Consider the following 21211-nt stretch of genomic DNA (forward strand, 5'->3'; position numbering starts at 1 on the left):
TATTCACATTCAAATCATTGTTTTTTTTAGGTAATATTGACTGAAATGTCGAGTGTATGTGGAAGAATAACACACTAATAGTCAGAAGTAGAGTTGTAATGGAAACATTATTTATTATGGTTCCTAACAAGTTTGCAACATTTATTGCATAGGGGGATGTTCATTTCATTAGTCTTTAATCATTAGCAATGTTACTGTTAAATAATGATATGCATTGACTTGTCAAGAAAAAAGAGTGGATGTTACAGTGAAATTTGCTATTCTGTGTTTTTTGGGAATGCTATATACATACTTGAACCTTTGCAGTGTTATAAATCATATCTTTCATGTTTTTAAGAAAGTTGATATATATTCCCACCATGTTGTTATGAGGGTTATGCTAAAACACTATACACAGTAGCCATTGAGTCTGAACCAACGGCAGTATTTCAGGTGAGCTACGGCATTGACGAAAGACAACAGAGTTTACGAGGAGACATCTGAAGAAGTCTATAAGTAGGAAAATTGTCAAAAAGGATAACCGCCACAATGGCTAATCTGGATCCTCACATTTTAAAGAAGATTGAAGGAAACATGTTGAAACGTTTGAGAAAATGTGTTGAGACTAGTGGTAGACATGTGGAGCATATTTTCCATTATGCAAATGTGTTGTTCATAAGTTCTCCCATTTGTTTCGGACTTTATGACACCCTGTATTAATATATTATATAATTAGATTATATTTGATGTATTTTTAGTACACATTATTGAAGCAATACTTCAGATCAATTTTCAACAGTGAAACAATGACAAGAGCATGCACAGCGCTATGCACAAGCTCTTTCACACATGTAAAGCACACAAAAATATAGAATGATACACAAGCATATTATTTGGCCAAGCTAGGACGAAGAAGTAAGTCTTGAATCTTTCCTGGCGACGAATGATGAAGAGATTCTCTTGGGCTATCAACCAGGTGAGTTGTGGAAAAGATTCCAAGCTTTCAAGAGATTACGTCACTCTCATCTCCAGGATTGAAGTGCAGTCCTGAGTGTCAACCCGCAGTTTGAGCCCCGTGTCGCAATTGAGAAGACAGACAGCAACACAGAAATTATAGTCAAATCTTCAAACTTCTAGGACTGCATCATAAAAGAAGCAATAGCTATTCATGAGAAAAAGAGAATCTCAATCGCAACACGGGGCTCAAACAGGACCCAGCTTAGCTTAGCTTGCGATAGTCGACCAGCACCGTGGATGTAGCAGACAAGGCACCCGATTCGTCTGCCATCTTCACCCGCAAACCCCCTCCACGAATGTATACACAACGGGTTGATGCTCAGGACTGCACTGAAGATGAGAGTGACGTTAGTTCTTGAAAGCTCGGAATCTTTTCCACAACTCACCTGCTCGGTCGCTCGAGAAAATCTTTTCTTTTCATCGTAGGAGGGAGAAGTCTCTAGTAAGGTTTCAATTTTGATTCAAACAGAAAATGTGTCTGTCTCTTTCAAGTTATCATTTGCAGCAATACACGAAGCACCTATCACCTTCTTTAACAATCTGTATACAGTGAAACCTCGATTTTATGTTTTTCATAATACAAAAGCTGGTGTACTCACCTGACAAATTTATCATTTGTGCATGTACATACAATTTCACATCCTATGAAAGTTTTATCGACTACTGAAAGAGTAGTACACCAGCTGTTAAAATTTCCCCATGCAAATAACCAATAATATGACAATCCGATACAGAAAAAGCTCGATTTTACGTTTTTCAGGGGACCAAGCTGGAAAAAACTTAAAATGTGGGAAAATGTAAAATTGAGTAACATTGTATAATATTTTGCTCTGTCGGGACCATGAATATTGAATGTATAATGCAGAAAAATGTAAAATTGGGATTCCACTGTAGAAAATGCTAGTGTGAAGTGTTAAGGATATAACAACATTTTGAAACAATACGTGTAGCCAGATGACAATGGATTTGTTTTAGATAAAGTGAGAGAAAAAGAATTATTATGAAGCAAGAAAAATATTTTTAAATGCAACATTACCTACAAAGCCTCAAGCGGAGCAGGTTATTGCAGGGCAATAATACAATTTCATACAAGACACTGCAGTATACAGTTGAAGTGATGGGATAAAATGGGAAAATATAAATGAGATAATATTGAAAGATAGTATAAAACAGGGGTGTCCTAACATTTTCGCTACAGGAGCAAATCATCATGGGACAAATTACATTATATTTACACAGAGGTTTCATAACTATTACAGTACACCTGGTGTACAATATTAAGTTTCTTTCTAATTTGTCAGTTTAACAGGTTTACATAAAAAAATACGGCTTTGCTGCAATAAATGTTGAAAATAAAAGAGCATCGTTCTTGAAACTTATTTTGGTTTGGAATTTCGTATATCGGCGTTGCACAATTTAATGGTTATTTCTGATTAGTTTACATTATAGAAGGCTCACTGCCTTCATTCACTAAGGGTACGGCATCCAGACAGCAAGCCTTCAAAATTAATCAGAAATAACCATTAAATTGTGCAACGTGGATACGAAATTCCACATAAGTAATTCTTAAACTGTGTTTACCGCATCCGTGATGAATTAATTTTGGTGTTTTCTAAAGCTGCTGCTCCGTTTTCTACAGTTACTAGATATGTTGTTGCAGCCTTTTCATCAGATTTAGTGACTGCTGAAATTAAACTGAATTGTCTTTCGGATTTTGATGTTTGCCATGTTAAAACATGAAAATGAGTATTACTACCTTGTGTGTAAAAATCAATCCTAGTAGAACTGTTTAATTTGATGAAAGCTTTGTGAGAAAGGCTGCGAACATTGGCTGAAACTCATACCCTGTTGCTGAATCTGCAAAATTCCGATACTTAAAAACAATTTTGATGGAAAACAGCATTGGACAGTTCTCCTGAAAAATTATAAAATCTAACACGTGTGGTTTTGAACCTTTATTTTCTTGGTAGGACTTCAAATCTGATACTTTCATTCCTTGTAATAAACACCTGAGTACGATACACATATTTGTACCTTGGGAACCTATCTATATGACAATGAATATACCGTATTTACTCATGTATAATGCGCACTTTTTTCCAAAATTTTGGTCCCCAAAAACTGTGGCACGTATTATGCACGAAATAATTCAGACAGCCAACATGAAACTGCACAGGGTCGTTCCATGATTTTGGGACACTTGCATTGATTTTTCAGGTTTACGGAACCCTATCATGTTACATATCGTTGTAAAGCTTGAATCCTGCAGTTTCTGAATATGGAAACAGTATTCCATTCAAGATAACAACACTAATGTGAAATGTGGTTGAAATAAGTTCATCACAAAATGAAGGAACGTTCTGATTTTTATGGCACTTTGGATGAAAGAAGACATAAGAAAAAAGATAATAAAAATTAAAATGTATTACTGGCCAAATACATGGAATGTGTAAATTCCTTAATGGAAGAAATCTTGTGCTGCTAACTGCTTTGTGGAAGGTCCTGAATGTGCCTCGTATAAATGTTACATTAGTCACGGAGAGAAAAAGTATATATTTTGAAAAAGAAGGAATGAGCAATTGAATAGGTATGATGTCATTCACTCTTGATCAGCATAGCAACAGCTTTACGACCTACAACTAAGAAAGCCATTTCTTGAAACTGGATTGTACTGTGCATTATATACAAGATATAATTTTTTGTCACTTTTACCCATCCAAAACCAGAGTGCGCATTATACACGCGTAAATACGGTACTTTCCTTAAATATAAAAGGAAATTAACAAATAAACCTTTTACCCTCAATACTACAATTTTTTAGTTGAAAATGAAAAATAATTGTTTTAGTGTGAAAGACAGGCTAGGAAAATGCAATCAATGTCACTTTGGGTACTCAATGTCAACATGCCATCTTCCTCGTTGAAACCTTAGCATACACACAAAGAAAAACATACCTTACTATATACAACAAACACCATTTGCCTAACATGAAGAGAAATATATGACAAACCTCTCTCAACAAACATTAAAACAGGGAATGGGAGAAGATATATGTAAAGTGCAGAAATCACATGTATTGCAGAAAACAGAACAAAAGCATATTACATTTTCAGTGGTAGTGCTGCAAAGGCAAGTGCTATTTTTAGAAGGCAGTTGTAGGTTGGTATGTTGAAATCTGAATATAAAATATGTACAAAAGCATGCATATGTATGTACAGTATCACTAGCTGTTGAACTCTAATTCAAATTTTTACTGATGCAACTCCTCATGTGTTTAAATTATATTATTGCAAATTTTAACGTACTGTATTTATTGTGCCATGATCATGAAAACTTATCTTTGCAAAATACCAATATATATGTCTTGATATTAATATCAATATACATTACTTCATGTTTGGGGAATATAAGAAAAATAATAAGATTATTAATAATAATTAGACGTGAGTTACTAATTTTTTCTGTGAAACTTAATTGTAGAGGTTCTATTAATTTCGGTGGCCTCTGCCAACATCCACTTGGGAACTAGGAAATTAATAGAGACTCTACAGTAAGTTTCGTAAAAAAAGTTAGTAACTCACTTACGTCCAATTATTAATATATTTTTAATTTCTGCAATGAAGACTGTGTGTGTATAAAAAGAAACAAATTCTCTTTCTGTGCTGCTTATAATAAGAAAACTACCGATTTCAAAGGTTAACTACATTTCAAGAAAATAACTAACGAAGCAGACCTTTGAAATTAATACTTTTCTGAATAAAACCATCAGGGAAATACATACATATGCATATGTTGAAACTACCAATAATAATAAAAAAAAATTAATTTACCACAATGCATTCCTTAAAGAAAATATTTGCAGTGCTTAAGAAAAAAAAAATAGTGGTGATGGGACTCAATGGGAAGCTGTCTTGCCCTCAAAACTCTTTTGGCATGGAGTTTAGCAGTTTAGTGTTTTCTTTTCTCCTTTTCCCCAAAATATAGGAAAAATATTGTCTGGTATTGCACCACTGATATCAGCTGATAGCAATACATCGGTATCAGTATTCGCTCGACCCTACACTTTTATTCTCAATATTCAAGGGTATTTTCACATAACTGAAATAAATACAGTGCGTCCATTTCAATCTGCAGCCGAGAGATCGGAAGAAACGTAGCGGGCGGCGCTGACGGAGATGCCGACATTTGAGGCCTGTAATGCCCGCTTATTTTTGTGGACATCTTGCAAAACGAGCACTAACCTGTGTTATAACACGCAAAAGTTCTTCTGTAATTCTTCCAAGTTCCACCCTTATATACACAAATAAATAAGCTTTAGAAATTATATTAAGAGCCACAGATAATACTCTGTAAAACATTTTAATCATAGTTTTGACCAGTAACGTCCTGCTGAAGTTTATATCCTTGAAAGAGTTTTGTGTCGATGGGGATCGTTTGGAGGTTTCGAATGTGCAACACTGTATCAAGATTACGCTGCAGGCGAACCGTTAAAAGCTAATGGTGTTCGTGAGCTTCCTTGCAATCCGAAATCTCCTAGCTCAAGTTTTTTGTTCCTTCGCGACTACAGAGCTGTGAATATAGTGGCAGGCAGATGTAAACCAAGAGCGTGTTAATTTCATACTGTGTGTAAGAGTGTTATTCTTGGTTACTTGCCGTTACTTGTTTGCGTTATTGCAGTGTGTATGTGTGTTGTGTCAGTCAGACGATTGAAATGCCAGCCGCAAGGTTCACGTTAGAACAAAGAATTTTTATGTATGACACTTACGTGAAAACAGACTCGTGTCGAGACGTGTGTAGGCAATTTGTACAGAAATTCCCAGGCGTGTAGGTGGCCATCACTTTGAACAACTCTTATAACACAGGTTAGTGTTAGTTTTGCAATATTTATATAAATGTCTGCATATGTCCATAAAAATATGCGGGCATTACAGGCCGCAAATGTCGGCACCTCCGTCAGCGCCGCCCGCCACGTTTCTCCCGATCTCTCGGCTGCAGATCGAAATGGATGCACGGTATGTAGTGATATGAAACTGTAGCCCATTGCTTTAACACAACTTGTGGTGAAACTTGTGACGATTCATGGTGACTATTTTTTTTTAAAAATTTGGTTTATTTTATGTTGCTATTCTGCCACTCTTGGCTAATCAAAACAATGAGGATGAGTGATGAAATTGATGAAGACACACTCACAAAGAACACTTATGCAAGGCTGGGATTCAAATTGGGGGGGGGGCAGTGATTTGTTTATTTTGTGTTGGGTTTTAAATGCACTTTATGCACAGATAGGTTAATCGGGACTAGTAAAGGTAAAGTTCCCCATGCATATAGCACCATGCCATGAAGGCACATTTACGGAAAGTGTGGGGTAGAGCGCCACACATTCTCGATCGTGGCCATTTTGAACCTGATGTGATCAGCACCATGCTCCAGCCACCTTTACCCCCCATGCATCAGGTACCCATTGATTTGAGGCTGGGTGAGCCCCAGAGCTGCTTTGTGCGGGGACAAGGCTGGAAAAATTCCAACCTTAGATCAGTCACCCCAGGTCTCCGGCATGACAGTCAGATGACTTAGCAACTAGACCACAGCGGTTCTTGATCGGGACTGGACCTACAGTTTTGAAGTGGGATCCGAACCACTGTACAATGTGCACTCCACGAGTACCCACTGTGGTAACCACTCCCAACACAGAGGATGGCAACTTCATGGTGACAATTAGTTTTAAATTTGGTTCTGTTTTTCAAATTTTTTGTGCCAACGTGGCACCTTTACAAAAGTGATTTCTTAACCACTACAAATAATTAATGCAATGAACTTTACTTAGGAAGTATCACCCTACAACCACCTTCTAGGCCATAAGAACACAAAGCAGTACATCTACCTCCACCACCAGAAAGAAATATAATGAAAAGTAACACTACCGCATGAGGGACCGGCATCGATTGCTGGGGAAGGAAAAGGGAAAATATATTAAACGTCAATCAAACAAAAATACTGCAATTTATATACGTACTAGCTACCAAACAAACAAAATCATAAAACAAACCATAACAAAAAAACAAACATAAAATTTATATCTAATACACAAACGAATGCTATGTTAGAAACTACAAAAAACTGATACCTTACAATCATGCCATTTGCAAATACATGTTTTATCTTCAACACCGTACAATCAAGCAACTTAAAATGTTACTACAAGTGCACGAAGTATTTTGGTAAGTAAAACCTACACGTTACTTTATACTGCTTACCATTAGGCAACATGTTCCTTTTCACATGTTTTTCTGTGCCAATAATCATGATAAGATATGCATTATCTACAGTTTATAGTGTAGAAAGTTATGTACATATATTGAACACACTATTGTTACAACAGTTCAGCACGAAGGCATATTATTTGTATTTTTGCATAAGTGTATAGGTCTACTTTGCATTTAAAACTGTAATTGGCATGCTCTTAGGCTGAACACCCTGTAACTTCTAATTCTGATTGGCAGAAGTGCCTCTTCACATGCAATCGAGTTAAGTTCTCCATAACTATACTTCCATACTACATCCACTCACTACAATGTTCAACAATTGAAAAGTGGTTTCAAGAAATTCAATGCAATAGAAGTATATGTAAATACAAGATTGATCCACATCAATATCAGGGATGAAAATAAAATAGCAAGCTACATCCAAAACCAAACTACAAACTAATGAAATAACTGTATTATAAATCCAATAAACATGCATTTCCCAAAATTAAAATTGAGAAAAAAAAGTTTTGTGAATTACATTACCTTATACCTAAGATATTCACATGATTGGCTTGGAGCATATCATGCACAGCAGAAATTTGCTTTTCTTTTCATAAATATGAACTTTCTTGGTGCATGGAAAATGAAATATCATAGAGTAACACCTACTTATTCTCTAGATATCCAATGCAGGATTAGTTTTTACCACATTGTTACAATGCTATCAGAAAAATCATAGTTGTAACAGACAGTGTCATCAAAGCTACAGTTTTCATTCCCAGAACTGAATTAACCCTTGCCTTTACTTATCTTGGCGGAAACATGCACATTATAATATGTACTTGTAACAGACCAGCCACTAAAAGTATTGTATTATTATAATGTTGATTTTAAATCTATGCATCCTAACTCTTGTGAGAAATATACACACTATATCTTAGCCACAAGTATAATTCTATTACAGTTAGGGATTTAATGGAAACAGAAGTTAGCCAACGTCTTTTTGGTTAAGTAAGAACCTCTACCAAAGCTAGCAATTTTTTAAAATAAGTTAATATAAAATAAAAGTAATCAGTTAAAATACACACGCCCTTAAGAAAAAGCATCAGAAAACACAGCAATTTAAAAAAAAAATATTAATAACATGCATAACAGTAATGACAAATTCATGCTATTAGCATAACATTTTGTGTGCTTGTACGGTACATTTTGACTCTTCCCTCCAGTTGACAGTATGAATCTTTTACAAGGTACAGTGGAACCTCGATTTTACGTTTTTCAGGGGGAGCAAAGTGAAACAACTTGTGCGGGAAAATGTAAAATCGAGGAAAATTTTATAGCATTTTGTTCTATTGGGACCATGAAAATTGAATGTGTAGTGCGAGAAAATGTAAAACCGGGGAACAAAAAATCAGGGTTCTACTGTATTATGGAAATAAACACTTGCATTTACACCTGAGAACCCATGAAAATGGGAAAATTTCATGCTCCACTAAATGTAATTGGTATGCTCTTAGTAAATTCAATCTAGATTACTACCTTTACCCGTTTTTACTTTCCTGGAAATTGTGCTTTTTTTCATTTCTTCTATTTCTTTCTTTCAGTGGAACTTCAATTCCATATTTTTCATGGGAATGGAGTTACAGATCTTTTAATGCAGGAATATATATAATCTGAGACAATTATATAACAATTTGTTTCTTTTAGAATTAGGAAGGATATACGTAATAAGGGGTAAAATGTGAAATACCGAGTAACATAAGGTTCTACTGTCTCATATGGGTCACAAAGAGGTAAAATTTGAACTTATATTTGAGAATATTTGCCCAATATTCCTAATGACGAGGGGTCTCTTGGCATTCTTTCAGTAATTGTGGTACAACTTCGCTTTACCATTCGGTTCATCCTTTGGCATTACTCTATAATGATCCTCTAAAATTTTGTTTTAACTCTCGTGTGAACATGTAAAATAAAATACTGTAGTTTATGATATAAGAGTTTTATGCTAGTCATTTATAATTCACATTGGCTTGGTTTTGGTTTGACTTGGTGTTTTAAGTCCACTTTGTGCACAGTAAGGCTAATTGGGACTGTACCTACAGTTTAAAGTAGGATCCGAACCACCATGTGCCTCCACCGGGTATCGAACCCGGGATCCCTTGATTACAAGGCAACGACGCTACCACTGCGCCATCGAGGAGGCCCTAATTCACATTGGCATTTGCAATTCGTACTTATTATTTTTTTTAAGCCTTACCTTAGAAGGTTGGAATTTCAACAAGAATGCTAATGTAACAAAAACGGAAGTCAAAACATTTCAAACTTACCCCACCATAAGCATACATATTGTTGTGTGTCTGGGATGGATTGACCTTAGACAGCAAGAATCTCGCCTGGAAAGGAAAAATTCACAATGAATACATCATTCTACGCTGCAACATCCTGGAAGTAAAATACTTGCTTGTCACACTTAATAATTTTTAAACCTACACAAGCAATGTTTCAAAATTATATTTCATAATGTGTTCATAAATTTAAAAATGAACTCATAAAACAAATAGAATTTCATTTCCATGAACTATTAGATTTCATTAGTCAGCTTATGTATAAAGATGAATACTTTTTACTCTATTATGATGTTCACACTGAGCCAACATTGTAATAAAATAAAAGGTATTCACCTTGGCATGCCATAAGGTGTATCAGCCTATATTTTGCCAATTTCACTTGGTTTCTTCAGGGATACATTATGATACATATCATACAGGGATACATATTTTTCTATATCCACACTCACTCAACCCAGAGAGAGTAGAAGTAGTAATAGCTGATGCTAGCCCAGATGCAGTTACAATCTCCAATAGGGACAGTTTCCCATTCCAATCTAAAGTTTGAAAATGGTTTATCGGCTTTTGACAGTTGGGAAATTTCAAATTATCAAAAAATTAGAATTATTTTCCTGTAGGTTACGGTTATTACAAGCATAAGAAAACAGTTTTTCGTTGTGAAGTTTCAGGAGAACACACACTCCCTTCATCAGACATTTATGTGTGTTCTCCTGAAACGTCACAACGAAAAACTGTTTTCTTATGCTTGTAATAACCGTAAACTGCAGCAAAATAATTCTACAATGCAAGCAATGCGAACATACAAGAAAAACAAAAAATTAGAACCTGAGGAATACTTAAATCTTGAATGGTACAAACCATATCGGGAACTTCTAATGAAATTATAATCTTTGTGCTATAAGTTCACAAGCAACTGCTTCGGGCAGAAATTACATGTGGAATTATAGAATTTGTGAAATATGAGGAGTTTTCTGAGTATTTTCCATAGAAATTCAAAAACTATCAGGAAATTGCAGGCATTTGCTTTGCAGTCCCATCTGGTGTGTGGAATTAATTTCCTTCTCATCCGTATCCCGTTCTATACGCTTATATTTTACGAGAACAAAATAAGTCTGAAGAAATTTTTACGAACAAGTCTCTGTGAATAGCGCATAGCACAGGTAATCTGGTAATTTTACTGAACCTAAGGGGGGGAGTTGGACATGTTGAACCCCCCCTTAAATACACTCATGGGTGAAGGTATAGTTCCGGGGGGAAAATAAGAAACTTGGTGATTTTTAAAATTTTTGTTATTTATCATAATTTTTTTCCCAATTACGGCTACTGATGATGAGGATGAGTGATGACATGATAAAAAATTGATGATGAAATGCCCACAAAGAACACCCATATGCAGGCTTGGATATGAACCCGATGCCCCTGGTCGAAATCTATTGCTGAAGAAGCCAAATGACCTTGGCAAGATATACAATTACAACCTTACAAATTGCAGAGGCGAGTAAAATTTATTGTATTGCTTACCATACCTGACAAATTTGCTGATCTTGATCTGATTTTTAAAAGAAATAAGTAGCGATGACATGAACGACTTGTTTTGAACTAATACATCAGATATTTAGCATGCTGAAAAAAAAATCTTTTAGAATGGTTACCTGAGATCCTCCTTGTTCTGTATCAATATACCGGGGCATAGGGAACCTGCTCTGCAAGATGTCTTGGGCATCATCCACAGGGGCCTGAAGAAGCTGCCGGAAGTTCTCATACTCTGGCATATCCTGATATCCTAGTGATCTCCACTGTGCTATAGTCTGCAAACACATATGATTAAAATTACACGGGAATTTTTAAAAATCTTGACACATTTAAAACATAGAGTACTTGTTTCATAATTATGTTTTTCATCTTTAGTCTACATAAACAATTATTAACACACGGCCATGAAAATAGGCAGCTGGGCATAATGGCACTGGTGCCACATATGGGAAAAGGAAAGGGAGAGCGGGACAAAACTTGCTGGTTCCCACGCACTGTGTGGCAACGTCAACCAGGCTGCATTGCCTAGTTCGAGCATCAGACAGACCTCTCTCCAGGGAACTTTCAAGTCCCATTCAATACAGAGCTGGTGATCGTGTGAATTGAAAGTTCGTTGCAGGTGCCAGAAATGGAGTCCCATGTCTACACGTCGGACTGATTTGAAACCTCAAACATAGCAACAGTGCGAACTTCTGCCACCCACATAATTTTATGCCCATGCGTTTAGGAATAAACCATTGTAAAATTTTTAAAGATGCTGATAAAATACTGGTAACATCACACACTGATATGGTTTTTTTTAAAAGAATGGCACAAATTTCACAGGAAAAAAATTAATACTTCCTCCTTCTTAACTGGTATAGAGATAGAGATAGATAGAGAGAGAGAGAGAGGTGGGGGAGGTGCAATACACAGCAATATTTGCCTGGCGACAGAAGATGAAAGGCAAGGCTTGACCAAATAGGTGTTCGAGTTTTGTCTGATACGCGAGACCCATTAAGGAATATAGCTGGGGAGATCAGAAGAGAGAGAATAGGGAGCAGAGGAAAAGTTTCATGGCACAAGGGTTAAGGCAAGGTTTAGGTGGGAAACCTGTTAATATAAAACTCTGGTTCACCAGTATTTAAATACAGAAAGACTAAATTTATGCAAAACTATTAGATGAAACAAAAAATGAAGAAAGTTATTGATTACAGTCAACTCACCTCTCCATGGAAAATGAGGATCTGGAAGAAAGTGTCCATGAGGAGAATCCTGTCTGGCTGAATGCTGCTGGTGTCTAGTAGAACAGGTTCCGGGGGTCCGTTGAAGCTGTAGCTGTAGAGGACTGGTTGAATCATCACCAAGGACTGCGTGAGGTCCTCCCTCATCAGCATGTGCCTTTAAATATACATTTACAGTTCATATATCTTGAAGTTATTGAAACAGGAATATACACAACACAACGGTATTTTGCAGGCACACAAAAATATGCACCAATTCTGCAGCTTTGGATCCTTGACATGTGATAATGGAAACAAAAACTTCCAAATATATGAGGGGTTCAGAGCACAAGTGGCGTAATTCCACTTTTCATGTTTTTTATTGATTTAATTTGATTTATTTTACTTCGCTTTTCTTAAAAAGTGGGATAAAGCGGTAAATACAGACACTAAAATGGGTTTTCATGTCACTCCCGAGGTTGTGAAGGCCGTCGAAGAAGAGAGAGTTTTCACCTTGGAATGGTGACGTATACGATTGTAAGAGGGGAACGCTGGAGGGGAAATTTCACCTTCCACGAAGGATAGGAGTGCTCACAGTCCGTGTGTTTTACCCAACACTGACGGAAGTCACTAGGGGACTGTAATAGGTCTTCAATTTTTGTTTTAGTTGTGGTTTTTGTTTTTAACACAGGGAATTTTTAACCAGTGAAGACTTCCATCGGAGTTTTTATGCTGTCACCGTAAGTTTCTTTACCTTTTCTATCCTCAACCTGAATCCTCAACTTACGATTTAACAACGTGGTACCATGTAGGGCAACTAAAGTTTTTTTTATTTTATTACCTGATGACGGAAGTAGTACAGACTTCCGAAATGTCGTTCTGAAACATTCCTACTCACTCACGTAAGTTATTTATATATTTTTATTTGAATTAATAGTGAGTAAAACGCACCATTGTAATATATTTTTATTAGCATAGAGCAGAACGTCACACCACTTAAGAGTCACACCACATAAAACTTAACTTGATAGTCCATAGAATTCAATACAAACAAGATCACCAGGGCCACATACCTGTAGAATGAGGTCTCATCAGGGCTGTTGTTGAATACTTGAAGAAACTGAGAGCGCCGTAGATGGTACATGAACTGTGGATACAGACTGAAGTTCTCTGATAACCTAAAGCTATTTGCATCATCTTTGTTGTATTCTCCAAATTTCTGGCACTGGAAGCGAAAGTTGGTGTTATTGACATTCAGCATGCATAATCAAAAAAATGAAAATATTAAGTGGATTAAGTGTATTGCTATTATTAGTTATAATAATTTGAGAATGATGTGATAACTATTACATTTTACGTTATCAGTATGCACTCCTTTGTCTCATTCTTAATGAAATTTTTAAAAAAGTAATGTCTAATTGGTTGAATTGGGGTTTTAAGTCCACTTTATGCTCAGTAAGGCTAATCGGGACTGGACCTACAGTCCAACGGGTATCTAACACTTAACCCCTTGATTACAAGGCAATGACACTACCACTGCACCATCGGGGAAGCCCAAAGTAAATGTCTAAATATCAACTTCATTTGCACTGCAGTCACCTCAAAACATGCACTTATTAAGGAGGTCAATGATCCATTCAGGTTCCTCAAGAACCATTTGGAATTTCATATCGGATTGGTAGAATATCGGTAAATTTTATATCGGTATCGGCCCACCTCTATTCTATACACTCGAGTGTATCATTATTGAGCATGGAAGACTCGAACAAGTATGATCAAGCGAAAGTGATGTCATGCAATACTCTAGTGTACATATATCTGGTATCCAAATTAATGCAATCATTTAGTGCAAAAGTTGTGATTTTGCTCTCCTTACAATGCACACAAAATACATTTAAGTCTACCCAAGAGTCATTCCATATGAAATCAACACAGACCACAACCTGACCAACTCCGATTTTCATGAAATTTGGAGAGTTGAAACTATGCATGGAACTTAGTAACTATGAAAATTTTGACTGTCGTTCGTATTGTAATTGTTAAATTATTCAAGGTCAAAGTTTGCATAATTTGCCCTTTTTGAGCCCGCTTAGCTATACTAAATGTGCTGTAACTCCGCCACTATTTCACCTAAGAAGCTCAAATAAAGCTTATTGTACAAGGAATTGAACAAACTTTCCAGTGATATGTAACAAGCCTACCTTTGGATAAAAATGTAATTTTGTCACATGACCTTGGCTTTTGACCTTGAATATCTCAAAACATGTCATCACCAAAAATCGTGAAAAAAATATATTTGGTGTTTCATGCCATACTCTAATACATATCAAAAGATCATTCCGGGACTGCAATGGGATCAGAAGATACAAAATAATATGTGTAACTATGTGACTGATAAAAGCCTCATTACATGAACTATGATGAGTCAAATGTCCCTTAACACCCCCTACAAAATATAAAGGAGTTATCCTGGTCATGAAAGAAATAGGTTAGGCACAGGGAGATCCGTGTCAAGCGTAGGTCCGGCATATTGTTGACCGCCATATTGAATTCAACACAAACATTTCAAAGAAAATGGGGTGATGTGATATATCAAATCAGGTTAGAATTTCACGAGAAATGAAGCGGCGAAGGTTTTTCCAACATATATTTAACCATCAAAAAGTTATTACTGCATGCTTGTAACCATTTTATCCTTTTGAGGTGTTAAAAACAAAGCATTAGAATGCTCCTAACGTGTTAGAAATTCATCGAGATCACGCTACATCTCGGGAGAGAAAGAAGTAAGTACACACCATTGCATATGATTTTAATCAGCGACATTCACCAAACAGTTGAATAGTGAAGAATATTGGAAAAAGTATCTCAAAAAAGTTATGTGACACTTCCTTTGGAATGAAAAATTCTTCAGTGACGAGGCTAATTTTTATGTTCACCTGAAGTTAATAAAAAGAATATGCAATACCTTTGATTTGATAATCTACAGTAGACAGATCCCAGCCGAATGGTTGTTGCTGGTAAGCTAATGATGTGGTATAGTGTATGGAGAACAGGAATGGTTTGTCCATAATAATAATAATAAAATCGCCTTTATTGGAGCGGGCGTGTTTCGGCTTCTAGGGCCGTTCTTACAACAGACCCTTGTCTGGAAGATTAATACAATGGAATAAAGAGTACATTGAGAAAAAAAAAACAAAACATGAAAAGGATTACATATCAATACAAATAAGAACAATGAAATATATAGATATATACGCTTATATGTATAGATAATGAAAAAGAAAACAGATTTACCTATAAATTGTTGAACATAGGTATCTAATATTCAACAACAGAACATGGTGAGGGCTTCTTGGATTTGTTAAGTGAACAGGTTTTTCATCTTTGCTTATGGGATATGGCACTTTTTCAGAGTTTTGAAACAGGACAGTGTGTGATCACACTATCAATTTCTTCATGGTAAATTTCTGGGTAGATTGATGGGCAGACAAGAATCGATTAAAAGGCCTGCACATTCCCCAGACCTAACATCTTACGAGGAAATTTACCTTCAGAAACATTTGAAGATAATGGTGCATGCACTAAAATTACGTGATATTAACCGTCTGAGAGAAGGCATAGTTGCTGCTTGCGATGTTGTTGCACCTGCTACATTGCCAAATGTTCTATGTGAGTGTGAGAGACGTCAACGGGTGTACTCACAGGAACATTGACAACATTATAATGTGCATATATCGTAAGTGAAAGTTATGCGTATAACTTTTTGCTGGCTAAAGAAACGTTGGAAAAACCGCCACTTCATTTCTCGTGAAATTCTAGCCTGATTTGATATATCACATCACCCCATTTTCTTTGAAATGTTTGTGCTGAATTCAATATGGCGGTCAACAATATGCCGGACTTGCGCTTGACACGGATCTCCCTGTGCCTAACCTATTTCTTTCATGACCAGGTTAACTCCTTTACATTTTGTAGGGGGTGTTAAGGGACATTTGACTCATCATAGTTCATGTAATGAGGCTTTTATCAGTCACATGGTAAAAAAAAGTAAAAAAAGGTAAAGTGCTCCCCTGTGCATAGCACCACGCCATGAAGGCGTATAGGGGGTGTGGGGGTAACACCCCACACTTTCTTGATCCGGTCGTGAGTGGGGGTGATGTGATCAGCATCACGCCCCTGACCGCCTTTACCCCCCAGGGTTTCCCCCAGGTACCCAATGTTATTCGACGCTGGGTGGGCGCCGGGGTCGCTTCCATCGTTAGAAAAGTTCCCGGATTTGAACCGGCAGTCACATAGTTACACACATAATATTTTGTATCTTCTGATCCCATTGTAGTCCCAGAATGATTTTTTGATATGTATTAGAGTATGACATGGAACACCAAATATATTTTTTTCACTATTTTTGGTGATGACATGTTTTGAGATATTCAAGGTCAAAAGTCAAGGTCATGTGACAAAATTACATTTTTATCCAAAGGTAGGCTTGTTACATATCACTGGAAAGCTTGTTTAATTCCCTGTACCATAAGCTTTATTTGAGTTTCCTAGGTGAAATAGTGGCAGAGTTACAGCACATTTAGTATAGCTAAGCAGGCTCAAAAAGGGCAATTTATGCAAACTTTGACTTTGAATAATTTAACAATTACAAGACGTACGAGACTCAAAATTTTCATAGTTACTAAGTTCCATTCATAGTTTCAAATCCCTAAATTTCATGAAAATCGGAGATGGTCAGGTTGTAAATTGCACATATCTGTGTTGATTTGGCATGGAATGACTCCCAAGCAGAAATTCTTAAATTCTAAAACAACAAGGGTTTCGCTATGCTCAACATTTTTAGAAATACAAAACTTACGGATTAATACACTTTGACCTACCAGGCGAATCAGCATGCGATCAACCCATCGAAGCACGTCCGGTCCATCATCAGTTTCGGCCCTGTGGACAACCATTCTGGCCATCACAACCGCAGCTGCCTCCTGGTCAAAGCCTGCGCTTATGTGGTGGAGATTAGCAGTAGCATCTGCCCAGCTGCAAATGAATTACAACATCCATCACCCAAAAAATTAACATTAAAGGATAATTTGAATTCTCAACATAATACAGAAGAAGAAACATGTATAAGAATTCTAGTGTGTTAAGGAAAAAGTACATAAATCACAAATCTGTTGTTGTTATGGAATCACTTACAGAAAATATTATATTTTTAATTGATGATTTAACATGTCTGTAATGTTTGTCTGCTGTAAAATTCCATTGTTTGACTGAAGTCTTTTTCCCAAAGAGCCTAAATTCACAAACTCTGAATGAATATTCTATCATTCTATCCCTATTGGCAGATAATTTTAGTGTTTCTATAAATAGACTATAAGTTACACAATGAAACAGAGATTAAACACATAGTTCTCAAAAAATGTAACTCATTCAATTGGGTGATTAAACCTACAGGATTACTTTAAGACCTTTTTGAGTATAAAAGAAATTATAAGTGAATTTTATAACGAGGCTAATAGATATGAAAAGACTATAAAAGAAACTAACACCTTTTTGGGTCAGTTTCACGAAAAATCTAATTTCAGAACATTTACTCTACACTATTCGCAAAAAATTAACAAAAAATTAAGTACAGTGGAACCTCGATTTTACGTTTCTTAGGGGACCACTGAAAAAACTTAAATTGTGGGAAAATTTTATAATGCTTTTGCATGTAGGGATCATCAAAATTGAATGTATAATGTGGGAAAAATGTACAATCCAAGAATGCAAATTTGGGATTCCACTGTATAAAACTAGTTTTATATGGAAAATATATATATAAAAATGCATGTTCATTCCAAAATCCTGGTAAGCAAGAAAAGAAGCAGTTAACTGTAACTTTTCCATTCTGACAAACATGGTTTGAATATACTCAATTTATTCACTTACTTTCTTGCTATAGTAGTAACTCTAATCCGACGTTGCCCACTGGAATGCTGGTATTGTGTTATGAACTGAATGCATCCTCTCCCACCCTGAGGAATGGGAGCTGCATGCTGAAAGATAAAACAGATTACTCATGTTGGTTATAAAAGGAAAATCAATAAACACTTTGTACTAATGATCACACTGGTATCGATGACAGATGAATCAATGTACAAAATTAGCAGCTGCAAGTTGCATTTAGGCACCTAACCTATCAGGTTGCAACTTTTGGACACACTCGGGTCTTATGTTAAAAAAACAAGATAAACAACTCTTAACATCATACATAGAAATTGAAGCAATGCACGCAGCACCAGGAATTGAACCCTGAATGAATGTACAAGGCAGAGCCAAATCGAAAACCTTCATTTGTTTTTGTTTCTCATCTAGTAGATTTCTGTATGCAGGTTTGCACAAGTTTGCTGAATTTTAGCAGACCTATTGCTGATTGATCTACATTATCTTCAACTTTGAGTTAGTGCCTGTATACCTTAAGAAGAATAAGTCTTTGGGGTTCACATTCAGTCACTTATCAGCCACTGCGAGGGCCTTTCCACCTAGCTGCGAACTGAGTCCATTGCCATTGTCGAACTTTCTCCTGCATTAGTAAACTTTCTGGTGTGATAAGCATGCACACACACATTGAATTTTCATTTGCCGAGAAATTTCTGTAAGTTTTAGGCAGACAGACCCAAGAAACCACTCTTCACTGGTGAAAATGTGTATAGGAGGCGCCATCTTTAAAGTAAGAAAAAGAAAAGCGTTTTGGAGCTCACTTGATTAGTGTTGCAGCCTTGAGGTCGTTTTGTAAATAACAGTTCATACCTCTTGTAAATTTGAGCTGTATACAGTCTATCCTACAATTTGTATTGGACTTTTACGGTTTTTATTTGGCTCTCGTAATTAAAAGGTATGCCCTCTCTTTGTCATTTCTTAAGATATGAAGCTTACCTGATTGACCACTTCAAAAAATAAACTACAGGTGGTGTTTGGATTCAGCGTGCAGAACTTCCACTGGCAAGTTCCACCCATTCCAATTTCAGTGTCGGAAACGGAACTTCCCTTAACATTCAGTGAAACACAAGGTCCGATAGCTCCAGACACTGGGGGATAAAGAAAGAAAATAAATAATATGGAAATTGATAAACAGATTATTAGTAGTGTAACCACTACAGAAAAGTATCAGCTTTTATCGATTCACACATGATGGGGAAGTGCGCATTACTCACTACTGAATACAAAATACATACGTAAAATAGTATTAAAACTTTTCAAACTTACGTATACTCACTCACATAAGTTTGAAAAGTTTTAATACTATTTTACGTATTTATTTTGTATCGTTTCACAAAAAGCGGTTAATTTTCCAGTCTGCAAATGAAATGCAACACTTCAACGAAGACTGTTTACCCGGGATATTATGCAATATGCTCCAGTATTAAATTGCATTATTTTAATATTCCGATGTAATTTATTGAACTTTTTGAAACAAAAATCATCATAAACTGACGTGACACAAATGCAATGGAATGTATATATACAGGATGGACCATTTAAGCTGATTAATCAAATGTGAAATATCTCACAAGCAATGCATTTTAGAAAGAAATGTTCCAAATAAAAGTTACCTGACCTTAAGGGTCAAAATTGTTTAAAGAAAAACCTATTTTTATTTTGTTTATTATTCTTACAAAGTCTGGAGTTTTGTGGATATTTGACTAGTAAAAAGTAACCACTAAAAATACACAAAGGAGAGGGGGGGAGTGTACTAAGCCAGACTACATAATCACCTTTTAATTCCCTGGATGATTTCACCTCCAACGTTCCATTGAAAGCCATCTTGAACTCTCCCTTCTGATCCCTTGCAAACACTCTCTGGAATGTTTGCTTGAACAATGATGAATTGAACGAGTCTCCCATTACCATGTGGCCTCTGCAAGAAACAAAAAATATTCAAATGAAGGATCAACAATATGGTCAAACTGAAATACATGTTGCTGCAAAGTTGGGTTTCCTGAGGAGCAGGGAATAAAGGCACATAACTGTAGAACAGGAAATTAATGTGACCTGTGATGCAGCTCTAAAATATTTGAGTGACATAAAATCATGCAAGTCTTGCTTTTTTTGACACAACAAATTACCAGACTTACTTACGTGAAATTTAGAAATTTCGTATTTCCGCATTGCACAATTTGATAGTTAAATCCTATTAATTTTGAAGATCCTCTGTCTTCATTCACTAAGGGTACAGCATCTGGAGTGGAGATGCTTTGTTTGTTGGTAGATGCAATTTCTCCCGTTTGGCGTCACTGGCGTGTGTATCCTGGTTTGAGTAGTCTGCTTCCTGTGGTGTGCCGAGTGGTGGTTGGGGGGCTGGGTCATGCTGCTCGGTGCGGTGCAGTTCCTGTTCCCCACGTGGCTTGAGGGGGAGGGGGGGGGGTTGAGCATGTGCACCGCATCTTTTCTTTTTCTGGGCAGGGATCTTTATGAGGATGGGGTACCAAGTCGGGTGTGCCTGTCCATTGTCTAGGTTCAGTGCTGGTTTCTGTTGGATGATAGATTGGGTTTATTTTACGGTGTTTTCTATGACAGAACCGGTTGGGTGAAGTATGGATACAGAGGCGATGGTGTGGTTTGGGGAGTGGAGGTGCTGGGAAAGGCCTGATTTTGGTGTCTTTTTTGGTATCTTTTACGTGTTCATTGATCCATTCTTGGTCAGTGCGGATGGTTCTGCCAATGTAGGTGTTGTGGCATTGGCATGTGGCCTTGTAGACACCAGGGGATGCAAGTTTGGGTAGGTAGTATCTCTTGAAGTTGGGTAGTGCTCTTCCGATTTAGGATATCAGTTTGTGTGCCAGTCGGATGTTGAAGGGTTTGAGGGCCTTGGCGAATTTGCCTAATGTGGTGGGGTGGTATGGAAAAG

The 21211-nt window shown here is 36.6% G+C and overlaps 1 protein-coding gene across 2 annotated transcripts in view; it reads right to left on the reverse strand.

The window, feature by feature from the left end:
• Sec23 (transport protein Sec23) overlaps positions 1 to 21211 on the reverse strand; it is a 39052-nt gene that overhangs the window by 883 nt on the left and 16958 nt on the right. The window contains exons 8-16 of one of the 2 annotated variants that reach the window (XM_083137659.1): positions 20079 to 20221; positions 19240 to 19391; positions 18253 to 18359; positions 17205 to 17358; positions 13398 to 13549; positions 12328 to 12502; positions 11242 to 11397; positions 9569 to 9634; positions 6918 to 6941 (exon numbers count right to left, since the gene is read on the reverse strand). In XM_083137659.1, the coding sequence (XP_082993785.1) occupies positions 6918 to 6941; positions 9569 to 9634; positions 11242 to 11397; positions 12328 to 12502; positions 13398 to 13549; positions 17205 to 17358; positions 18253 to 18359; positions 19240 to 19391; positions 20079 to 20221 (1129 nt within the window). The remainder of the gene's footprint in view (positions 1 to 6917; positions 6942 to 9568; positions 9635 to 11241; positions 11398 to 12327; positions 12503 to 13397; positions 13550 to 17204; positions 17359 to 18252; positions 18360 to 19239; positions 19392 to 20078; positions 20222 to 21211) is intronic. The other variant, XM_083137660.1, reaches the window with a different exon arrangement.

This window comes from Lepisma saccharinum, chromosome 16 (assembly GCF_977018435.1).
Source record: "Lepisma saccharinum chromosome 16, izLepSacc3.1, whole genome shotgun sequence".
NCBI classification, from domain to species: Eukaryota; Metazoa; Arthropoda; class Insecta; order Zygentoma; family Lepismatidae; genus Lepisma; species Lepisma saccharinum.